At 39.2% G+C, this 18,981-nt stretch overlaps 3 protein-coding genes across 3 annotated transcripts; all 3 read right to left on the bottom strand.

Moving 5' to 3' along the window:
* Window positions 1–2,122: 2,122 nt before the first annotated feature.
* Window positions 2,123–6,526, bottom strand: LOC147535332 (uncharacterized). The gene has a single exon (XM_086650183.1). It carries the CDS (start codon window positions 4,160–4,162, stop codon window positions 2,123–2,125), a length of 2,040 nt encoding a protein of 679 aa, XP_086506309.1. The 5' UTR covers window positions 4,163–6,526.
* A 346-nt stretch (window positions 6,527–6,872) lies between these two features.
* On the bottom strand, window positions 6,873–13,816 carry LOC147535331 (putative LRR receptor-like serine/threonine-protein kinase At1g63430). The gene is made up of 5 exons (XM_086650182.1): window positions 13,800–13,816; window positions 13,424–13,515; window positions 7,747–7,895; window positions 7,399–7,608; window positions 6,873–7,305 (listed from the first exon to the last, which is right to left on the bottom strand). The coding sequence occupies exons 1-5, from the start codon at window positions 13,814–13,816 to the stop codon at window positions 7,060–7,062; spliced, it is 714 nt and encodes a 237-aa protein (XP_086506308.1). The 3' UTR covers window positions 6,873–7,059.
* LOC147535330 (receptor-like protein EIX1) lies at window positions 13,706–16,835 on the bottom strand. Its single transcript, XM_086651157.1, has one exon. It carries the CDS (start codon window positions 16,827–16,829, stop codon window positions 13,830–13,832), a length of 3,000 nt encoding a protein of 999 aa, XP_086507283.1. The 5' UTR covers window positions 16,830–16,835; the 3' UTR covers window positions 13,706–13,829.
* Window positions 16,836–18,981: the final 2,146 nt, after the last annotated feature.

The following is an 18,981-nucleotide window of genomic DNA, read 5'->3' as shown; positions in this document are numbered from 1 at the left end:
TTGCCAAGCTTTCGGGAATTGAACCCGATAATCTGTTGTTCGATAAATCAAGCCAGTCAAGTGAGTTTATATGACTAATTCTCTTTGGAATATTTCCTGTAAAATGATTCTCATATATGTTCAAAATTTTCGGTCCGCACAGATTTTCCCTTATTTCTTCAAGGACCTTTCCGTATAAATTGTTGTCTGAAACGTCGATATAGACAACAAGGTTCAAGAACAGTTAGTCCATATACCAATTCTTGACCTTTGACCTCAAGTTCTTTTTTTTGTTGCAAAAGTAGACCTCAAGTTCTATTGCATTTTTGTTATTAACATAACTAAAATTCAAAAAATGTGAGAATCGTTCCACACCCATTTCTGTAAAATTACTAAACATCTTACAACTGATCCGGATAGATTGTTATGACCAGGATGCAATATTCGAACGTACTCGGAGAACGTTGAGGCATTCTCCTATCCATGTGGGTACACAATTATGTTTCTAAGCATCCATTAACGTAAGAGAAATTGTTTGAATAATATCAAAGTTGTCCTAAAATTTCTCCAAATGTTCTGTTTATATGTTGAAAAATTACAAGTTCTCGAAACTTTTCCTCAAAGATTCGTGGTTAGAAAGTCCACAACCATAATAACTTCTTTAAATAATCATTGATGTGAAAATAATTACCTCAAGAAAGAAAATAAGATACATTACAAATCTTAGAATCCAAATCATATAAGCATAACTCTTCTGACTGAATAGACATTGACAACCGAAACATCCGCATATATTATCTTGTTCTTAAGAGCAGGAGACCGTAGGCCCATCTCTGTTAACCACCACAAACACCTCCGGGTACAGAAAGACATGGTGGTCAATTGATAAGTCTGCTTGCTTACCCGAAAATGAATGTCCGTTATGCTCTCTTTGATTTTGCTTACCCAAAAAATGAACGTCGCATGGAGAATAATGTCTACTTGCAGATTTTGTTCCGAATGGAAAAGCAAGTCGAATTTCAAGTGTCAGGAACATTGAGGTTCTTCAAAAGCTCTATGAGAATTCACTAGAACCTAAACCTAGTAGTCATTGAGTTTGGTGTCAAAGCGGGAACAATATCATATTTAAAGGAACCCAAAATATCCATTGGTGCAATTTTTCAGCGAGGACCACCGTGTCCTTGTTGGTTACCCATATAACTCGACCCGTTTAAACTTCGAAGTTGGGTACTTGATGGAATTTCCCCTGATAGATTATTATATGACACAAAAAACTTAAGTTCACCATGCTCTGAGGAAGTTCCTGAATCCTGGGAAGATACGTTTTCTCTTGAGGTTTGGAATTTGATACCACATAAACTTGAGAAATATATTATAACTATAAACTTGGCACTAAGTCTTTTTGTTCAGTTACAAAAAAGCAAAGTTTAATATTACATCTATTATATTAAAACAAATCAGTCGGTTATCTATGGGATAAGTCTGACCGTCCATTTTATTTTAGAGATTTAATTGGGAACACATCCGACGGATAATATAAATCAGTAGAAAATGAGAGATCTAAATAACTAACCCACTCTCCTATATCTTCCCAATTTATCTCCTAACTATTTCACTTAAAATTGAAATTAAATCTTTCAATTTTTTATCAAATCTTTTCTGTTAATGGTATTTCTTCCATAAATACAGTTTTCACTCTCTCCTCTTTAAACACACGGTTATCTCTCCTCTATTGATTTTGAAATATGATCTACAAATTAAGGGAAGTTAATGTAATTTATGTTGTAATTTAAATTTATTTTTCTCTTCCTCAAAGGCGGTAGCCAAGAGGGATCTTCCCCGTCCGTACCGTAGGACGGGGAGGAAACCTAGTTAAAGATAAAACTCATCAGTGCAAGACTACTATTTCTTCTTTTGCTTCAGACGACCAGAGAGTTTGTATATTATATTATTGAAAATATTAAAATAGCATAATTACCTAAACCTAAATTATCTAATAATCATACTAAAACAGGGACTTCCTAAATCTACTCTCTCTGGCCGGTTGGTCCATGACCGGGTTCGGTCATGGAAAAAGTCTCCACGCCGGGTGCCCCTGCATCAGCATCCCCTTCTCCCAAGAGGTTCGTCCCGAACGGTTTGATTATGAAAAGTTGGATGTATCCGCGTAAAGGAATTCCTCCATGGCGATTCGTAATTCCCACTTCATATGAATTTTGTTGTGAAAAATACCACTTTGCAAGAAATCACCAACCTTATTCTCAGTCTCAAATTGCAATGAAGCTCGCAAAATTATTATTGGTGAATAAATTGCGTTCATTTCGCCATCCTCCCATGGTAGACGCAACCATTTAACAATCTTATTCAAGAAATCCTTTATTGGAACTTCATGATGAACTCTCTGCATCCTATATGCCTTCATAACGTCCGTATTGACCTTGTTGTCCCATAAATTTGGCCCTTGAAAGATATTTCCAAAAGGTGAAGGAAAAGAACACGAAGATAGAAATCGTGGAAAGGAAGATTGGGCATCAACTAATCCAGATTTTAGGATTTCATTACTCTGATCAATTTCAAGACCTTTCTTAGAAGCATGAATAATTTCCTCATAATCACCTAGACCTACATGAGTAGCACTGAGACGATTGTAACCATTAGACCAACCCGGTTGAATCTCCACCGTCTTTTGTGCATCAATTAGGGCTTCACTACAGTGATGAATTGAAGCGTGCACCGTCGAAGGATTGGAGTGAAGTACATGATTGGTCGGAACAAGATTGATTGTGTGGGAAGAGAAATCGATTGCTTTAGTTAGGGTTTCCATACCAGTTGGTCGAAGTATTATATCTTCGAACTTGTCATATTTAATATCGGGTATTGGATCCATGATTGTTTTCGCTCCATCATCCGTCCATTCCAACTTTATTCCCGGTCGAGCAGCTATTTCTTCAGGTGTGTTTTTATCTTTAGTTAAGAATGCCGACTGCCATCCTTGACCAATTGGAGATGACGGGTTATCTCCAGCCCCTAATATTCTCGTATAGACCAAACCATGCTGCTCTAGCTTCTCAACAAACTCTGGAAATCTCTCTTTCGTCTTCTCATAGATGACATGAGTAAGAGCTATAGGAGTCTCTCCTTCACATCCTGGCTCATCCTCACAAAAGAAAAACAATTTTGCTGGGAACTCTGGAATATGAGCCATTGTAAGGTGGAAAGGGGTTTGCTGATCAGGTGGGGACTCATTAGCAGTGCAAACCCTCCCCACAATATTTGTCCCAAAAGCAGCTTCATCAACACAAGGAAACTCTTCATAACCAAAAACTTCAATAACTTCATTGAAATCTGAAGCAGTATTTACAGGAAACCCTATCAATAGAAGAACTCCAGTTGAGTGAGAAGGGATTCTAGACATGGTTTTTCCTGTTTTATGGTGTTTATGAAGAGAGAGATCACAGATGGAAGATGGGGTTGAAGTGATGATGGAAGGGAAAAGATTGCCATTGATGGGTCTCTGATAAGGTAATTTGATTTCAGTGAAGCTTAATTCTTCTTCCGTTGACATTGTTTGGCGTCCAGGTTCAGATGGGTGGCTCCTCATTAACATCAATGACTTGCTATGTAACTTGAATCTCTTACCACCAACAGTAGTTCTAGTAGTGAGTGGCCAATGCTTCTCTTCGGCAACAAATTGGTTCTCTTCACCTTTGTAGTTTACAAAAATCATGGGCGTATCGCCAGGACTAGTAGTGAAAGGCCAAAGCTTGATATCAGCCGCAAAGATGGGATCACTGAGTCTCCTTCCAATCAATCGCTTGGCATCGAAAACAATGTTAATGGGGTTCATGGCCACCTGGTTCATGGCAGTATCTCTGATCAAACGCTCGGAATCACTGAAAGCAACAGAAGATGGAGTAGTTCGGTTTCCTTGATCATTAGCAATGATCTCAACACAAATTGATTTTTCTTTTTCCGATAATGAAAGATTATTGTTTTCGTCGTGAACTTCTTCTTGAATATCATCGGGTTCATCTTCTTTAGTTAATACCCAAGCAGATCGATTCATAACATCCGTCCTAGTAGTCGTATCAATCAAATCATTAATCACATCTTCTTCCTGATTGAAAGATAAAATTGGCGAAGAAGATGGTTGACGTATTATTGTTTTGATGTCGTTCACCATATGTTGAATCTTAGCTAAATCGGATATTAACGATGGACCCGTTTCGACAAAAGACGAATGTGGTGGCGGTGGTGGTGAATAGGAAAGAGAAGATGATTGTGTTGGTGGTGGTGGTTGTGGTGAATAATAAGTGTATGAAAGTAGAGGTGCCGAAGATGGTAGAGGTGGTGAATACGGTGGTGAATAATAAAAGTACGAAGGTGGTGGTGATGTTTGGGATTGATAACGGGACAGTTGTGGTGTATAATTAGAGTACGGAGGTGGTGGTGGTGTTGCGATTGATGTCGGATAATAAGAAGATGGAGGTTGTGATGGGTTTTCTCGTACGGTTTCTCCCGGATTCCAATGATAATCGTACGAATCTCTATTCGCATACAAACATGAAGCGCATAAGCATCGAGTAGTTATTCCTTCATGAGTATAATCTAATGGATTATAATCTTCTTTTGGAATAGAATATGATTAATACTGATTTAATTCGTCTGGAAAAAAATTTCTAGAATCATTCACCCAAAACTTTGGTGGCTCTGATACCACATGATGTAGAAACGCAGCGGAATTAAAGAAGATGAATAAACTAAATAAGAACGATAAAATAAAGGCTAAATAACTCTAAAATACTCAACTTTATTAAAACTTCAAAGGGGTTTCTCTTCAATCTGAGAATAATAGACAAACTAGATATCCTTTTATAGGATTCTGGACTTTCCTAGATAGACTTGAATTAGACTTTCCTAAATAATTAAAATACTGCAACTGCCTAAATAACTAGACTCAAATCTGGACCTTCCGATTATTGAAAATATTAAAATAGCATAATTACCTAAACCTAAATTATCTAATAATCATACTAAAACAGGGACTTCCTAAATCTACTCTCTCTGGCCGGTTGGTCCATGACCGGGTTCGGTCATGGAAAAAGTCTCCACGCCGGGTGCCCCTGCATCACAACATTTCTAGTTTATTAAGAAAGCTCATAGAACTTGGAACACTCCCTGTTATGTTGTTGCTTTGGAAACTTATAAAAACCAAAGATGTCCAGGGAGACCAACAATCGGGAAGCATTCCAGGTAGTTGATTTTCTGAAAGATCTAGAAGTTCTAAGGAATTCATATCTTCTGGCGGATTACATAGTAAAACAGAAATAGGCCCTGAAAGGTAATTTTTGGAAAGATCAAGTTCGGCGACATCAGAAGATATAAGCGACAAGTTACCTGTGAATCTGTTTGAGTTCAAGTGAATATTTCTTACAATCGATGGGTTAGTTTTCAATAACACATTTGATAAGTCCCCCTCAAGTTGATTGTGTGATAGATTTAAATTGTATAAGTTGAAAGTCATGTCCTACTGAACAATCTCGAAATCGTGCTTCTTGGAGTTGAAAAGGAGGAACCCAGTCATGGCTCACGTTTAGAACCGAAGAATCGATATCTAATACTTTCAATCTTGTGAGATTGGGAAAGTGAGATTGGCAAATCGATATGTTCGAGAACCGCAATTCTTTTAAACTCGAGAGGTTCCCAAAACTTTCTGGCAAAGACCCATTTAACTTGTTATCTCTAAGATCTAACTCTCTTAACAATGACAATCTTCCTAGCGACGTAGGAATTGAACCAGAAAATGAGTTACCTGCAAGAATCAGTTCTTCCAGATTCTCAAGACTTACCAGTTCATCAGGTAATCGTCCAGAAAGTAGATAATTATATTCCAAGTGTAACGATTTCAATTTGTTCACAGAACATCTAGATGAATTTGTGAATAATGTTGATAATATCTCTCCTTGAAGATTGTTAGAAGTCAAATATAATACCTCCAAGTTGCAAAGATTTCCCAAGGTTCTTGGTATCTCCCCTTCCAACCGATTAGCACTCAAATCAAGATGATAAAGACTTGAAAGGTTACCCAGCTGAGGAGGAACCCTGCCAGTAAAACGGTTATATCCTAGATCAAGATACCTTAAATTCTGAAGTGAACACAAGAAAGCTGGTATCTGAATCCCCCCGTGAAATTGTTCCAACTTAAGTCTAAGTGATACAAATGTTTCAGCTCCAACAGAGAAGAATTCAGTTCGCCACTCAACCCAAAATTTCCAAGTTGAAGTTGAACAACATCACTTTCAGTTTTGTTTGTGCAAATCACTCCGTTCCATTGGCAGCAATCGTTACCAACCCAAGACGAGAGTTCATAAGAATAATTAAGATTATGTTTGAAGTTTATAAGAGCTTCTCTTTCTCTTGGATTGCAAGCATCATTAAACTTGATCATGTTTGATGAAGACAACAGAAAGGAAATAGCCGCTATTATCAATAATCTAATTATAAGCTCCATGATGATTTAATTATTTAAAGAAGAACACGTACAATGTAGAGAAAGTAAAGTGTTCATATATGTATGTATACATATAGATAGATGAGAGCTAGTAGTTAATGGTTCTGCAGAAAAAGGACCACTTACATACTCTGTCATGACAGGACTAGCTAAGACTAGACGGAACTTCTTATATAGAATTATTAGATATAGTGCAAGTATCGTGTATAGATCAGATCGGGGTTGTTGTTCCATTAAAAAAATAGGTCCTACCGGGAGTTGACCCGTGGTCACTGGATTCAAAGTCCAGAGTGCTAACCACTACAATATAGAACCACTTGATGCCCTACTACTCGCCCAATTGTTTCTCTAGTAATGACATCTTGTCCAAAACAACAAAGGAAAAGAAGAAAGTATCAAAACTATATTATTATTCATTCAAAGTTTAACTACTCTCACAATAACTACATGTACAGATTAAAAGAAAATATTCTCATTAATAAAGATGAAAGAATGGAAAGACAAGTGGAAGAAATGAGAAGTATTTCGATTATAAGTTCGGATTTACATCGTGTTAGAATCAGTATAGACTATGAAGAAATTGCAAGCTCTGCCCATGCCAATGAAGACTCTGAAAAATCTATAGAATTAGATGTATGAATTCCATTTTCTAACATGGAGCACATTAACTGCATCGATGGTCGCTTTGTGGGGCCAGACAAGATGCAGAGTTTTACCACTTCGCATATTACCTTAAGATCGTCGAATTTGAAATGTCTCAATTCGGGATCTACTAGATAAGATATTACTTCTGGATGTTCTACGTATTCTTTGGCCTGCAATTCGAAGAGTTCCAACATCGAAACATAAGGACCGATAAAGAATTAATTTGTGTAACAAAACAAGTTTTCTTATATATTCATTCTTACCCAATCAAGCAGGTTCCCTCTGTCCTTACAATATGCAGGTCTCCCGCTGATTATTTCGAGTAGGAGTAATCCAAAAGCAAATACGTTATCGTGGACATCCTGGTTAGGCATTTCCCGTAATTCTGGAAACTTTTTATCTCCATTGCTGATGAGACTCGACTTCTTCTCCACCCTTGCAAGTACAGTATTCCATCTTTCGAAATCAACCAGCTACACAGAGTAAATGATCAATTTTCGTAAGAAATGAGGATTCCTAGTTAACTCTGAGTCACAATCTTGAGCTGATTCTTAGATAGTCTTCTACACGACTTCGATGATTTTATCTTTTCGAGAATGTATTGAGCATACCTTGGGAGAAAATTTTTCTGTAAGATAGATTGATGTAGAGTTTAGTGTAGATATTGTGAATGGAGGTTCAAGTTCTGTGTGGAAATATCTTAGACCACGAGCAATGCCTATAATGATTTTGATGCGTCTTCTCCAAGATAGTTGACACCCTTCATGTAAGAGGCAGTTTTGGTTGGATTCCTAGAGGCGGTTTCACATCAGCTATGGGCGGTTTTGGTAATCAATTGGAGGCAGCTTTTTGGAAATCAATTGATGTCGGTTGGTTGAAGTCGGTTGGTGAAGCTAAATTGGTTTCTAAATTGGATTCAAATTGGCTTCAATTGTCGGCTTATAATAATATATAAATAGGGGATCCAATCACCACAATCATCACCAACACAAGCAACAACAACTCTTCTTTAGAGAGAGCTAAAGAGAGAGAGCAAGTGAGAGAGAAATTTTTTGTTCATAGTTTTGAGCGGTGTTAAATTTCTCGGTCGTCGAAGATTTAGTATAGAAGGTTAAATTCTATACGGTACCATCTTGGGACGAACTTGCGGGTTGTGTTAGTCGTCTTCATCTATCCTTCAATAAAGATTTCTTGTTCGCCCGAGGACGTAGGCTTTAAAGCCGAACCTCGTTAATTCTGTTCGCATATTTGATTTTGGCTTAGCTTTTCGATTAATCTTCATAATCGGATCAATTTCTAGGATAAGTTCGATAGCTTCCGCGACTTTTAATTATAACAATTGGTACCAGAGCCTTGTTGAGATTGAACGAAGAAGAAGATGGGATCGAGAAGTGGTACGGTCAAATCAGGGAAATATGAGATAGAGAAGTTCAATGGGAAAAACGATTTTTCTTATTGGCGGATGCAGATGAAGAATCTGTTAATCTCGCAGAAATTACACAAGACGTTGACGGGAAAGAAACCAGGAGATATGTCAGATGAGGATTGGGAGGAGTTAGATCTCGAAGCACGGGCTACCATTATGTTGTGTCTTGAGAGGGACGTGGCGTTCCTAGTAGACGAAGAAACAACGGCGGCGGGTGTGTGGTTAAAATTAGAAAGCAGTTTCATGACGAAAACTTTAACGAATCGGGTCTACTTAAAATCCAAATTATTCACATGTAGAATGGAAGAGGGTTCTTCTATTCAGGAATATGTGAATAGGTTTGACAGGATTATCTCAGATTTGAAGGATATTGATGTTAAGGTTGAGGATGAGGACCAAGCCCTCATATTGTTACTTTCATTACCTAAATCCTATGAGAACCTTGTTCAAACTTTGATGCTTGTTGGTGATAGTCTAACCATGGAAGAGACGAGAAATTCGCTATTAGCGGATGACCTTCGTAAGGTTGCTACTAGCAGTATGGCGTCGGGTGGAGTAGACAAAGAACAAGCACAAGGGTTGTTTGTAACGAGGGGGAGGAGTAATGAAAGGGGAAAGGGAAAGGGCGGGAAATCTAGATCCAAATCTAGAGGCTCTTTCAAGAAAACGTGCTTTAGTTGTGGTGAGCTTGGCCACTTTAAAGCGGCTTGTCCAAAGAGAAAGTTGAAGCAAAAGAACGAAGGCTACAAGGAGAAACAAGAGATGCAAGAGGCGGGATATGTGTCAGAAGAGGCGGACGAATGTTTCTCGGTGACAGAGGTGTCTGAGAAGATCTTCGATAAGTGGATGCTTGATTCAGGGGCGTCACACCATATGTGCCCAAATAGGGAGTTGTTTACTACCTATAGGAGTATAGATGGTGGTACAGTTATACTGGGTGATGATAGTATATGTAAAACTGTGGGACTCGGAACAATACGGATCAAGATGCACGATGGAGTGGTGAGAACATTGACGGACGTAAGACACATACCCGATTTGCGGAAAAATCTAATTTCTCTTGGTGTGTTGGAGCGGAACGGCTGTAAGATAATTATAGAGAATGGCTCCATAAGAGTCGTTAAGGGTTCTTTGGTGGTAATGAGAGGTACTCGTTATGGTAATTTATACAAACTTTTGGGGACAACAATTACGGGAGATGTAGCAGTAGGAATCAGTGGAAGGGATCCAACGGCTAGTACGAGGCTTTGGCATATGCGCCTTGGGCATATGTCAGAAAAGGGTCTATCTTTGATGTGCGGGAAAGGCTTGTTGAAGGACATGAAGAAGCCTTGCATGGAGTTTTGTGAGCATTGTGTGTTCGGGAAGGCACACAGGGTGACGTTCTCTACAAGCAAGCACAGGAGCAAAGAGGTATTAGACTACATACACACCGATGTCTGGGGACCGGCAAAGTTACCTTCCAAGGGTGGTTCCAGGTATTTTGTTACATTCGTTGATGATCATTCGAGATTTGTCTGGCTTTATTTTCTGAAGCATAAGAATGAGGTATTCAACACATTCCTGGTGTGGAAAGCAATGGTTGAGAACAAAACTGGTCGAAAGCTGAAGACGTTAAGGTCGGATAATGGGACCGAGTACACGGATGGGGCATTCAAGGAGTTTTGTAATCAGGAAGGCATTGTGAGGCACTGGACAGTAGTAAACACACCTCAGCAGAATGGAGTCGCAGAGAGATTGAACCGTACACTACTTGAGAAGGCTAGATGTATGCGCTCCAATTCGGGACTAGGCGTAGAATGGTGGGCAGAATCTGTTGCTACAGCTTGTTATATTGTGAACAGGTCTCCACATTCTTCTTTAGATGGCGGCATACCTTACGAGGTGTGGTCAGGTGAACATGCAGATTACGGGAGACTTAAGGTTTTCGGTTGTACGGCCTATTACCATGTTAAAGGTAACAAACTTGACAATAGAGCAAAGAAGGCAATTTTCTTAGGATATGCTACAGGAGTCAAGGGTTATCGGCTATGGTGTACGGAAGACAAGAAGTTTGTAATCAGCAGAGATGTGGTGTTTGATGAGTCATCTATTGTAGCTATGGCGGAAGCTACGGTGCCTAGTTGTGGTGATGTTGGGTCTACTAAAGCTCAAGTAGTGGAATTAGAAGCCGAAGACCAACGGGTTTCTAGGAATCATGATCAGGTGGAGCATCAGGATAATACTCAGGATGAGGAAATTGATGAACCCGATCATGAGGAGGTTCAAGGGGAAGGTACACAAGTTTTACAACAACAACAACAGCAGGATGTTTCGGTACACACTAGGCCGAAACGATTATATAAGCCGGTACAGAGGTTAGGGTCAGACAAACCTCTTAGGCATTATGGGCAGGCAAATCTTGTTGAATATGCACTCTCGGTGGAAGACGACGAGCCGGTCACCTTCAAACAAGCTATTACCGCGGAGGAAAGAGAGAGTTGGTTGGTTGCTATGCAAGAAGAGATGGAGTCTCTTCACAAGAACAAGACATGGGAAGTTGTCCCATTGCCCGAAGGTAAGTCTGTTATTGGTTGTAAATGGGTGTACAAGAAGAAAGATGATTCTTCCGAGATCAAGGGTACAAGGTATAAGGCAAGACTAGTGGCCAAGGGTTATGCACAGAAAGAAGGGGTCGACTACAATGAGATTTTCTCACCGGTCGTGAAACATACTTCTATTCGGGTGCTATTGAGTATTGTTGCTCATAGTGATCTTGAGCTGGAACAACTCGATGTTAAAACCGCCTTCTTGCACAGAGATTTGGAAGAAGAAATTTATATGGCTCAACCAGAGGGATACAAGGTTGAGGGCAAAGAAAATCAAGTATGTCGTTTGAGGAAATCTCTTTACGGATTGAAACAATCCCCTCGCCAATGGTACAAACGATTTGATTTTTTCATGCTAAAGCATGGTTTTCGCAGAAGTGACTATGATTGTTGTGTATACATCAAGAAACTTCGCGAAGGTGACTTTATTTATCTCCTTTTGTATGTGGATGACATGCTTATTGCTTCTCGAAGCATGGTGGAGATAGATAAGTTGAAATCTCAACTCAGTCAAGAGTTTGAGATGAAAGACATGGGCGCTGCAAAGAAGATACTGGGAATGGAGATTAAGAGAGTGCGGTCAAGTAAGAAACTGTACTTGAATCAGAAAGGTTACATCGAACGAGTAGTTTCTCGATTTGGGATGCAGAATGCGAAGGCGGTGTCAACACCTTTGGCACCACACTTCAGGCTCTCGGGAAAACAATCTCCCACTACTACGGTGGAGAAGGATCATATGGATCGTGTACCGTATGCTAGTGCAGTTGGCAGTTTGATGTACGCTATGGTGTGTACTCGTCCGGATATTTCACAGGCGGTCAGTGTGGTTAGTAGGTTTATGGCAAACCCGGGGAAGACACATTGGGAAGCTGTGAAGTGGGTCTTGAGGTACTTGAAGGGTACCGTTGATACGGGTTTGTGCTTTGGTGGAGACACATGTCAGGTAAGCGGTTATGTTGACTCGGATTATGCTGGCGATCTAGATAGAAGACGATCTACTACTGGTTATGTGTTTAAGGTACATGGTGCTCCAGTTAGTTGGCGATCGATGTTACAATCTACAGTTGCGTTATCTACTACGGAGGCCGAGTATATGGCTATGGCCGAGGGTGTGAAGGAAGCATTGTGGTTGTGGGGTCTTCTGGATGATCTAGGGATTAAGCAGGAGTGCGTGGATGTATGGTGTGATAGTCAAAGTGCGATCCACTTGGCGAAGAATCAGGTCCATCATGCGCGTACTAAGCATATCGATGTCAGGTATCACTTTGTACGAGATGTCATAGAGGAAGGTGATGTTTCTCTCATGAAGGTACACACAGATGAGAATCCCGCGGACATGTTGACTAAAGTGGTGACATGTAGCAAGTTTCAGCATTGCCTGGAATTGCTACAAATCGGCTCGTGTTAAGTTGCCCGAAAGGGCGTAATGGCGACAAGGTAAACTTTATGTGAAGGATTGGTAGAACTACGGTAGGCTTGATCCTGTAAAAGGGTACGTAGGCAGCCATGGTCATATGGTGCAGTCGGATGAAGTTACAAGAAGCAGATATATCTTACAAGGAGTATCCTGGTGTTCGTCCAAAATTTGAAGTATATCAAATTGTGTACGAGGTGGAGAATTGTAAGAGGCAGTTTTGGTTGGATTCCTAGAGGCGGTTTCACATCAGCTATGGGCGGTTTTGGTAATCAATTGGAGGCAGCTTTTTGGAAATCAATTGATGTCGGTTGGTGAAGCTAAATTGGTTTCTAAATTGGATTCAAATTGGCTTCAATTGTCGGCTTATAATAATATATAAATAGGGGATCCAATCACCACAATCATCACCAACACAAGCAACAACAACTCTTCTTTAGAGAGAGCTAAAGAGAGAGAGCAAGTGAGAGAGAAATTTTTTGTTCATAGTTTTGAGCGGTGTTAAATTTCTCGGTCGTCGAAGATTTAGTATAGAAGGTTAAATTCTATACGGTACCATCTTGGGACGAACTTGCGGGTTGTGTTAGTCGTCTTCATCTATCCTTCAATAAAGATTTCTTGTTCGCCCGAGGACGTAGGCTTTAAAGCCGAACCTCGTTAATTCTGTTCGCATATTTGATTTTGGCTTAGCTTTTCGATTAATCTTCATAATCGGATCAATTTCTAGGATAGGTTCGATAGCTTCCGCATCTTTTAGTTATAACACTTCACCATCTGAAGACTATCGACGATCGTAGTATCAAGCCCCTTAGTCATGATTAAGTCTTTCATATGAAATGAATAGAAACAAAAGGACTTACAGTGGAGGTGCTCATATAGTGTTCCATTCGATGTATATTCAAAGACGATTATTCTTGAAAATGGGTCGTTCTCTCTGCAATAGCCTAGTTTCCTTTAGACCCAAAAAGAAACTTAAGCTATTCCTCCCTACTGAAACATCTTTTGTCCTCCTTTTTTGTGTTGTTCTCTCTCTGGGTTTAAATTTCAAAACATAAGATTGTCCTAAATTGTGATACTTTGTGTTGTTTTTCAGTATTCCTATCGAGAGTTTTTCATGTTTTTCAGTAATACATAAACTAGGATTTCGTACGACATAAACTTGAGATATATAATATAACTATAAACTCGACACAAACTCTTCTGGTTCAGTTACAGAAAAGCAAAGTGTATTATTACATTAAAGATAAACCCATCAGTGCAAGACCACTATTTTTTCTTTTGCTTCAGACAAGGAGAGAGTTTGTATATTATATCATCCAAAAACCTAAAATAAGCATACCTCCAAGTCTTGTTCACCAATAAAACACCACACAAACACCAAAAACCTACCACAAATCCAAATGGTAGCCCCATATAGAACCATTTCATCTCAATCCAGCCTTCATCGTCCTCCGTTGATCCTTCACCGTCACCATATGGTGCTTTTTGACGTTGTCCATCTTTGTCACATTTATCGAGTGGAAGACCACAGAGATCATGGTTTCCTGTATAGCTCAACTCAGTAAAAGTCCCAAGTTGGCGACCCTGAGGAATTCTCCCTGACAAGTTATTACATGACAAGTTCAAGTAACTAAGGAAAGTTAAGCTCACCATGCTTTGAGGGATTGAACCCGATAATCTATTGTTTGACAAATCAAGCGATTCAAGTAAATTTAAAAGACCGATTTTATTCGGGATCGTTCCTATCAAACTATTATTTGCTAAGTTCAACATTTGTAATCTGAAGAGAAATGTTAGTTCTTCGGGGACATCTCCGTGTAAATTGTTGTTTGAGAGATCGATAGCTGCAAAAAGATTAAGCAAGATGCCTCCATATACCCATGCTTTACCTTTGACCACAAGTTTCATTTCTGTGTAATAAGCATCACTCACATTCATAGTGAAATATTTCCCAGTACTCGAGTAGTTGTACATACCTATATTTGGGGAAGACTTCGAACCCATTTTACTAAAATTTCTAAAACATCTTGGTATTGATCCTGATAGATTGTTATGACCCATATCCAATATTTGAAGCATATTGAGGTAACATAGTTCTCTAGGAATTTCACCGTAAAACATATTCAAATGTAGCCTCATAATAACAAGCTCCTTAAAGCTTTCTCCTATCCATGTTGGCAACCTACTCACAAATCTATTCTCACCAAGATCGATTATCCTCAATTTAGTACAATTTCGCAATGAGGGAGGCAATTCTCCATCGAGAGAATTGTTTTGCAAAAGCAACGTCTCAAGTTTTAGTAGAACCCCGATAGAACTTGGAACGTTCCCTGTTAAATTGTTGTTTTCCAAACTTATAAGCACCAAAAATGTCCAGTGAAACCAACAATCAGAAAGTCCTCCAGATAGAAGATTCTCAGAAAGATCAAGAAAGACTAAGTAATTCCGATGTTCTACAGGACTACATAGTAAAACCGAAATAGGTCCTGAAAATGAATTCCTTGAAAGATCAAGTGTGTCGACAATAGAAGATATACGAGGTAAGTTACCAGTGAATTTGTTTGAATTCAAGTAAATACCTCCTCCATAAAATGAGTTACTTTCCAATAACACATTTGATAAGTCCCCCTCAAGTTGATTGTGTGATATATTTAAATAGTATAATTGGGAAGTCATGTTCCAAAACCAACCAGGAACCGAACCAGATATTCTAGCATTAGATATGTCTACCCAAACAATATCTTTTTGCGTTCGTAACCATTCAGGAAATTGGTTTCCGACTGAACAATTCCTCAGGACTAAATAATGAATTTGAAAAGGAGGAACCCAGTCAGAGCTCAAGTTTAAAACCATCGAACTGATATCTAATATAACCAGTTTCTTAAGATTGGCGAATTGAGCTTCTGTAATATCACCTTCTAGCATGTTATTGTAGATAGTCAGTTCTTCTAAACTCGAGAGGGTCCAGAAACTTTCTGGCAAAGACCCATTTAACTTGTTATCTCTAAGATGTAACACTCTCAACGACGACAATCTTCCTAACGACATGGGAATTGAACCTGAAAAAGAGTTAACCTTAAGGTTGACTATTTCTAGATTCGTAAGACTTCCCAATTGATCAGGTAAACGACCTGAAAGTAGATTGAAGTGCAAGTCTAACGATTTCAATTTGTTCCCAAAACATCCAGATGAATTTCCTAGGAATCCAGAAATCTCTCCTTGAAGTTGGTTAATAGACAAATCTAATATCTTCAAGTTGCAAAGATATCCTAAGGTTCTTGGGATCTCTCCCTCCAACTCATTCCGACTCAAATCAAGGTTCACAAGCGAATTCAAGTTACCAATGGCTGTTGGAATTGGTCCTCGAACATGACTCTCGCTTGTATCAAGACTAACCAGATTGGTAAGATTATATAACCATTCAGGTAAAGAAGAGTTGAAATTGTTTCCGGAAAGATCAAGAGTTGCAAGAGAAGTGAAGTTTACAAGCGAAAGTGATGGCATGAAGTTAAGTACACAGTTAGATAGACGTATTTCAATTAAAGATGGGAGCATATTAATCACATGAAGCCAATTATTAGATACCTTTGTGAGGTTTAAATAGCTAAGGCCAAGGTATTCAAGAGAAGATAGATGAGAAAGCCATTCAAGATCATCAACCTCAAGAACTAAAAATGAGGAGAAAACTTCTTCCCAAGCTGATGACAAATCAAGATGGTAAAGACTTGAAAGGTTACCGAGTTGAGGAGGAACCTTACCACTAAAACCAGCTTTGGATATATCAAGTTTCCTTAAGCGTTGAAGTGACCCCAAGAACGATGGTACTCTAATCCCCTCAAAACTATTTGAGCTTAAGTTTAAGCAATTCAAATGTTTCAACTCCAAGAGAGAAGGATTAAGTTCACCACTCAATGAAAAATTACCAAGATGAAGTTGAACAACATTGCTTTCAGTTTTATTGTTGCATATTACTCCATTCCATTTGCAACAATCTTTACCAAACCAATTAGAGAGATGATTTGAAGGATCTTTAAGATCATGTTTGAACTTTATAAGAGCTTTTCTCTCTATTGGATTGCAAAAGGCATTGCCCATACTAAGGTTTTTCGGTGTCGGCACAAGTAAACTAAGAAAGAAACTAAGAATCATCAAACTAAACTCCATAACTAGGTACAAGGAAGAGCCTTGAGCTCTAACAAGTATAGTCTTCTTATAATTGTTTTGAAATCCAAGGTACCTCCTCAATACTTTCACCATTGAGTTCATATATAGACACAAGGGCTGTCTGAAACTTCATACACACAAGGACTACTAAGCATATTGACCTTTGGACTTTTCACACACACAAAGATTCTATTATACACTATGCAATTTTTCACAAAGAGGGTATCCCATTCTACAAAAATCACATATTTTTAACTCATTGAGTAAGATGTCATATTTGACCAAAACCAACTTGGAACATAATCGAAATCAAACCTGTTGAAAGTGGTTTGAATACGGGTTAATATCTAACCCGATTTACGACTCGCCAACCCGCTTACAAGGCGGAATTTTGGACCCGTTAGCGGAGCTGATTACTGAGACAGGGTTGATATGCACAGCAGGGCTCTGAGGCAGAGCTGATTTTCGAGACAGAACTGGAATCCGGAGCTTATGTCGGTTATTAGTGTTATTGTATCCATGTGTATTTCGGATTTAGAAAGAGAGTCGAGTTAAATGGCTAACTCTAGATGACCAAAACACGAATTTTTTCCACTGTTCGGTAAAGGAGAGAAGAGCCCGAAATAATATAACAAAGATTTTCGACACAGATGGGTCCGAGATTACAAATGCAGAGATTATACCCACTAAATTCGTGGAATACTTTACAGGTTTACTTGGCACTGATTCACCGAATATAGAAGAAGATGATGTACTGTCCGAAATTGTGTTTCCAAATATCCTTGAGCCTGATTCAGCATCGCAACTCAATGGAATACCTTCCCGAGATGAAATTTTAGCAGCACTCTCATCTATTGGTTCGGATAAAGCTCCGGGTCCGGATGGTTTTTCGTCTATGTTTTTTAAATCGCTTTGGCGTATAGTAGGTGATGATTTCACTCGAGCTATACAAAGCTTCTTCAGATCAGGCAGACTTTTAAGGGAGGTAAACTCTACTTTAATCTCTTTAATTCCTAAAGTATCTAACCCTTCGACAATGAATGATTTCAGACCGATCTCATGTTGTAATGTCATATATAAGTGTATTACCAAAATTTTGGCAATCAGACTAAAGAGGTATGCATCTTCATTAGTGAGTGAAAATCAATCAGCATTCATCTCTGGAAGGTTGATACAAGATAACATTATGTTGGCTCATGAACTTGTCAGAGATTACGGTAAAGCCCAGGGTCTTGACAGGTGCACCGTGAAAATAGATCTACGGAAGGCATATGATACAGTCAGGTGGTCAGCTCTCTTTAAGATTCTCAAGAAGTTCGGGTTGCCACACAGATTTGTTGGTTGGATCGAAGAATGTATTTCTACTCCTCGTTTCTCAATTATGGTTAACGGTGGCTCGCACGGGTATTTTGAGGGAAAGAAGGGGCTACGACAAGGCTGCCCACTTTCGCCTTATTTATTCGTCATGGTGATGGAAGTGTTCTCTGTCCTGATAAACAAGCAACAGCAATGTGGCAGCCTAAAATTGCATCCCGATGTAGAGACCCGATAGTAACTCACCTATGCTTCGCCGATGACCTAATGGTTTTTATGAGAGGAGATGTAGGGTCAGCTCAAGCCTTAAAAGAGGTAGTGAACAACTTATTAAAAGGAACAGGTCTTGCAGTAAATGTGGGGAAGAGCTCAATCTTTTGCGCAGGTATGTCAGAGGAGCAGAAGGAGGTGGTTAGAGCAGTACTTGGGTTCCAGCTGGGAACCCTACCGATCAGGTACCTGGGGCTACCTCTACTAGCATCCAGACTAGCTTACAAAGATTGTATTCCGTTATTAAACCAAATTCAGACTCGAATACAGTCTTGGAAAGTACGATTCCTATCTTATGCAGGTCGTCTACTGTTGATCCGGACGGTTTTAGGCAGCATGTTAGTTTTTTGGGCTTCGGTCTTTGTTCTCCCAAAGAGGGTCTATAAAGAAATTAATCGTACATTCAACAGATTCCTATGGAAAGGACTCGAGGAGGGGAGTAATAGGCCTGCGGTGAAATGGTTTGATGTCTGCTTACCAAAATGTGAAGGAGGGCTTGGTATCCGAGATATAGAAACTATGAATCTAGCAATGAATCTTAGGCACATATGGGACTTAATCAGTGAGAAGAATACTTTATGGGTCCGATGGGTAACGAAGAATCTGATTCGGAAAAAGAGTTTCTGGACCATGAAAGTCCCTACTAGTTGTTCGTGGTGTTGGAGACGTA

Source organism: Eschscholzia californica, unplaced genomic scaffold (assembly GCF_041429995.1).
Source record: "Eschscholzia californica isolate CP2 unplaced genomic scaffold, dmEscCali1.0.p SCAF_6, whole genome shotgun sequence".
Classification (NCBI taxonomy): Eukaryota; Viridiplantae; Streptophyta; class Magnoliopsida; order Ranunculales; family Papaveraceae; genus Eschscholzia; species Eschscholzia californica.
This window is presented reverse-complemented; position numbering and strand designations above follow the sequence as displayed.

What these genes read in the sequence shown, in the direction of transcription:
- LOC147535332 (XM_086650183.1), bottom strand. Translation starts at nt 4,162, where the DNA reads ATGGTGAACGACATCAAAACAATAATACGTCAACCATCTTCTTCGCCA.
- LOC147535331 (XM_086650182.1), bottom strand. An exon ending in CAGAAAAATTTTCTCCCAAG is followed by an intron (nt 7,609 to 7,746) that starts GTATGCTCAATA and finishes TACTCTGTGTAG; the next exon opens with CTGGTTGATTTCGAAAGATG. An exon ending in GAGGGAACCTGCTTGATTGG is followed by an intron (nt 7,306 to 7,398) that starts GTAAGAATGAAT and finishes TTCGAATTGCAG; the next exon opens with GCCAAAGAATACGTAGAACA.
- LOC147535330 (XM_086651157.1), bottom strand. Translation starts at nt 16,829, where the DNA reads ATGAACTCAATGGTGAAAGTATTGAGGAGGTACCTTGGATTTCAAAAC.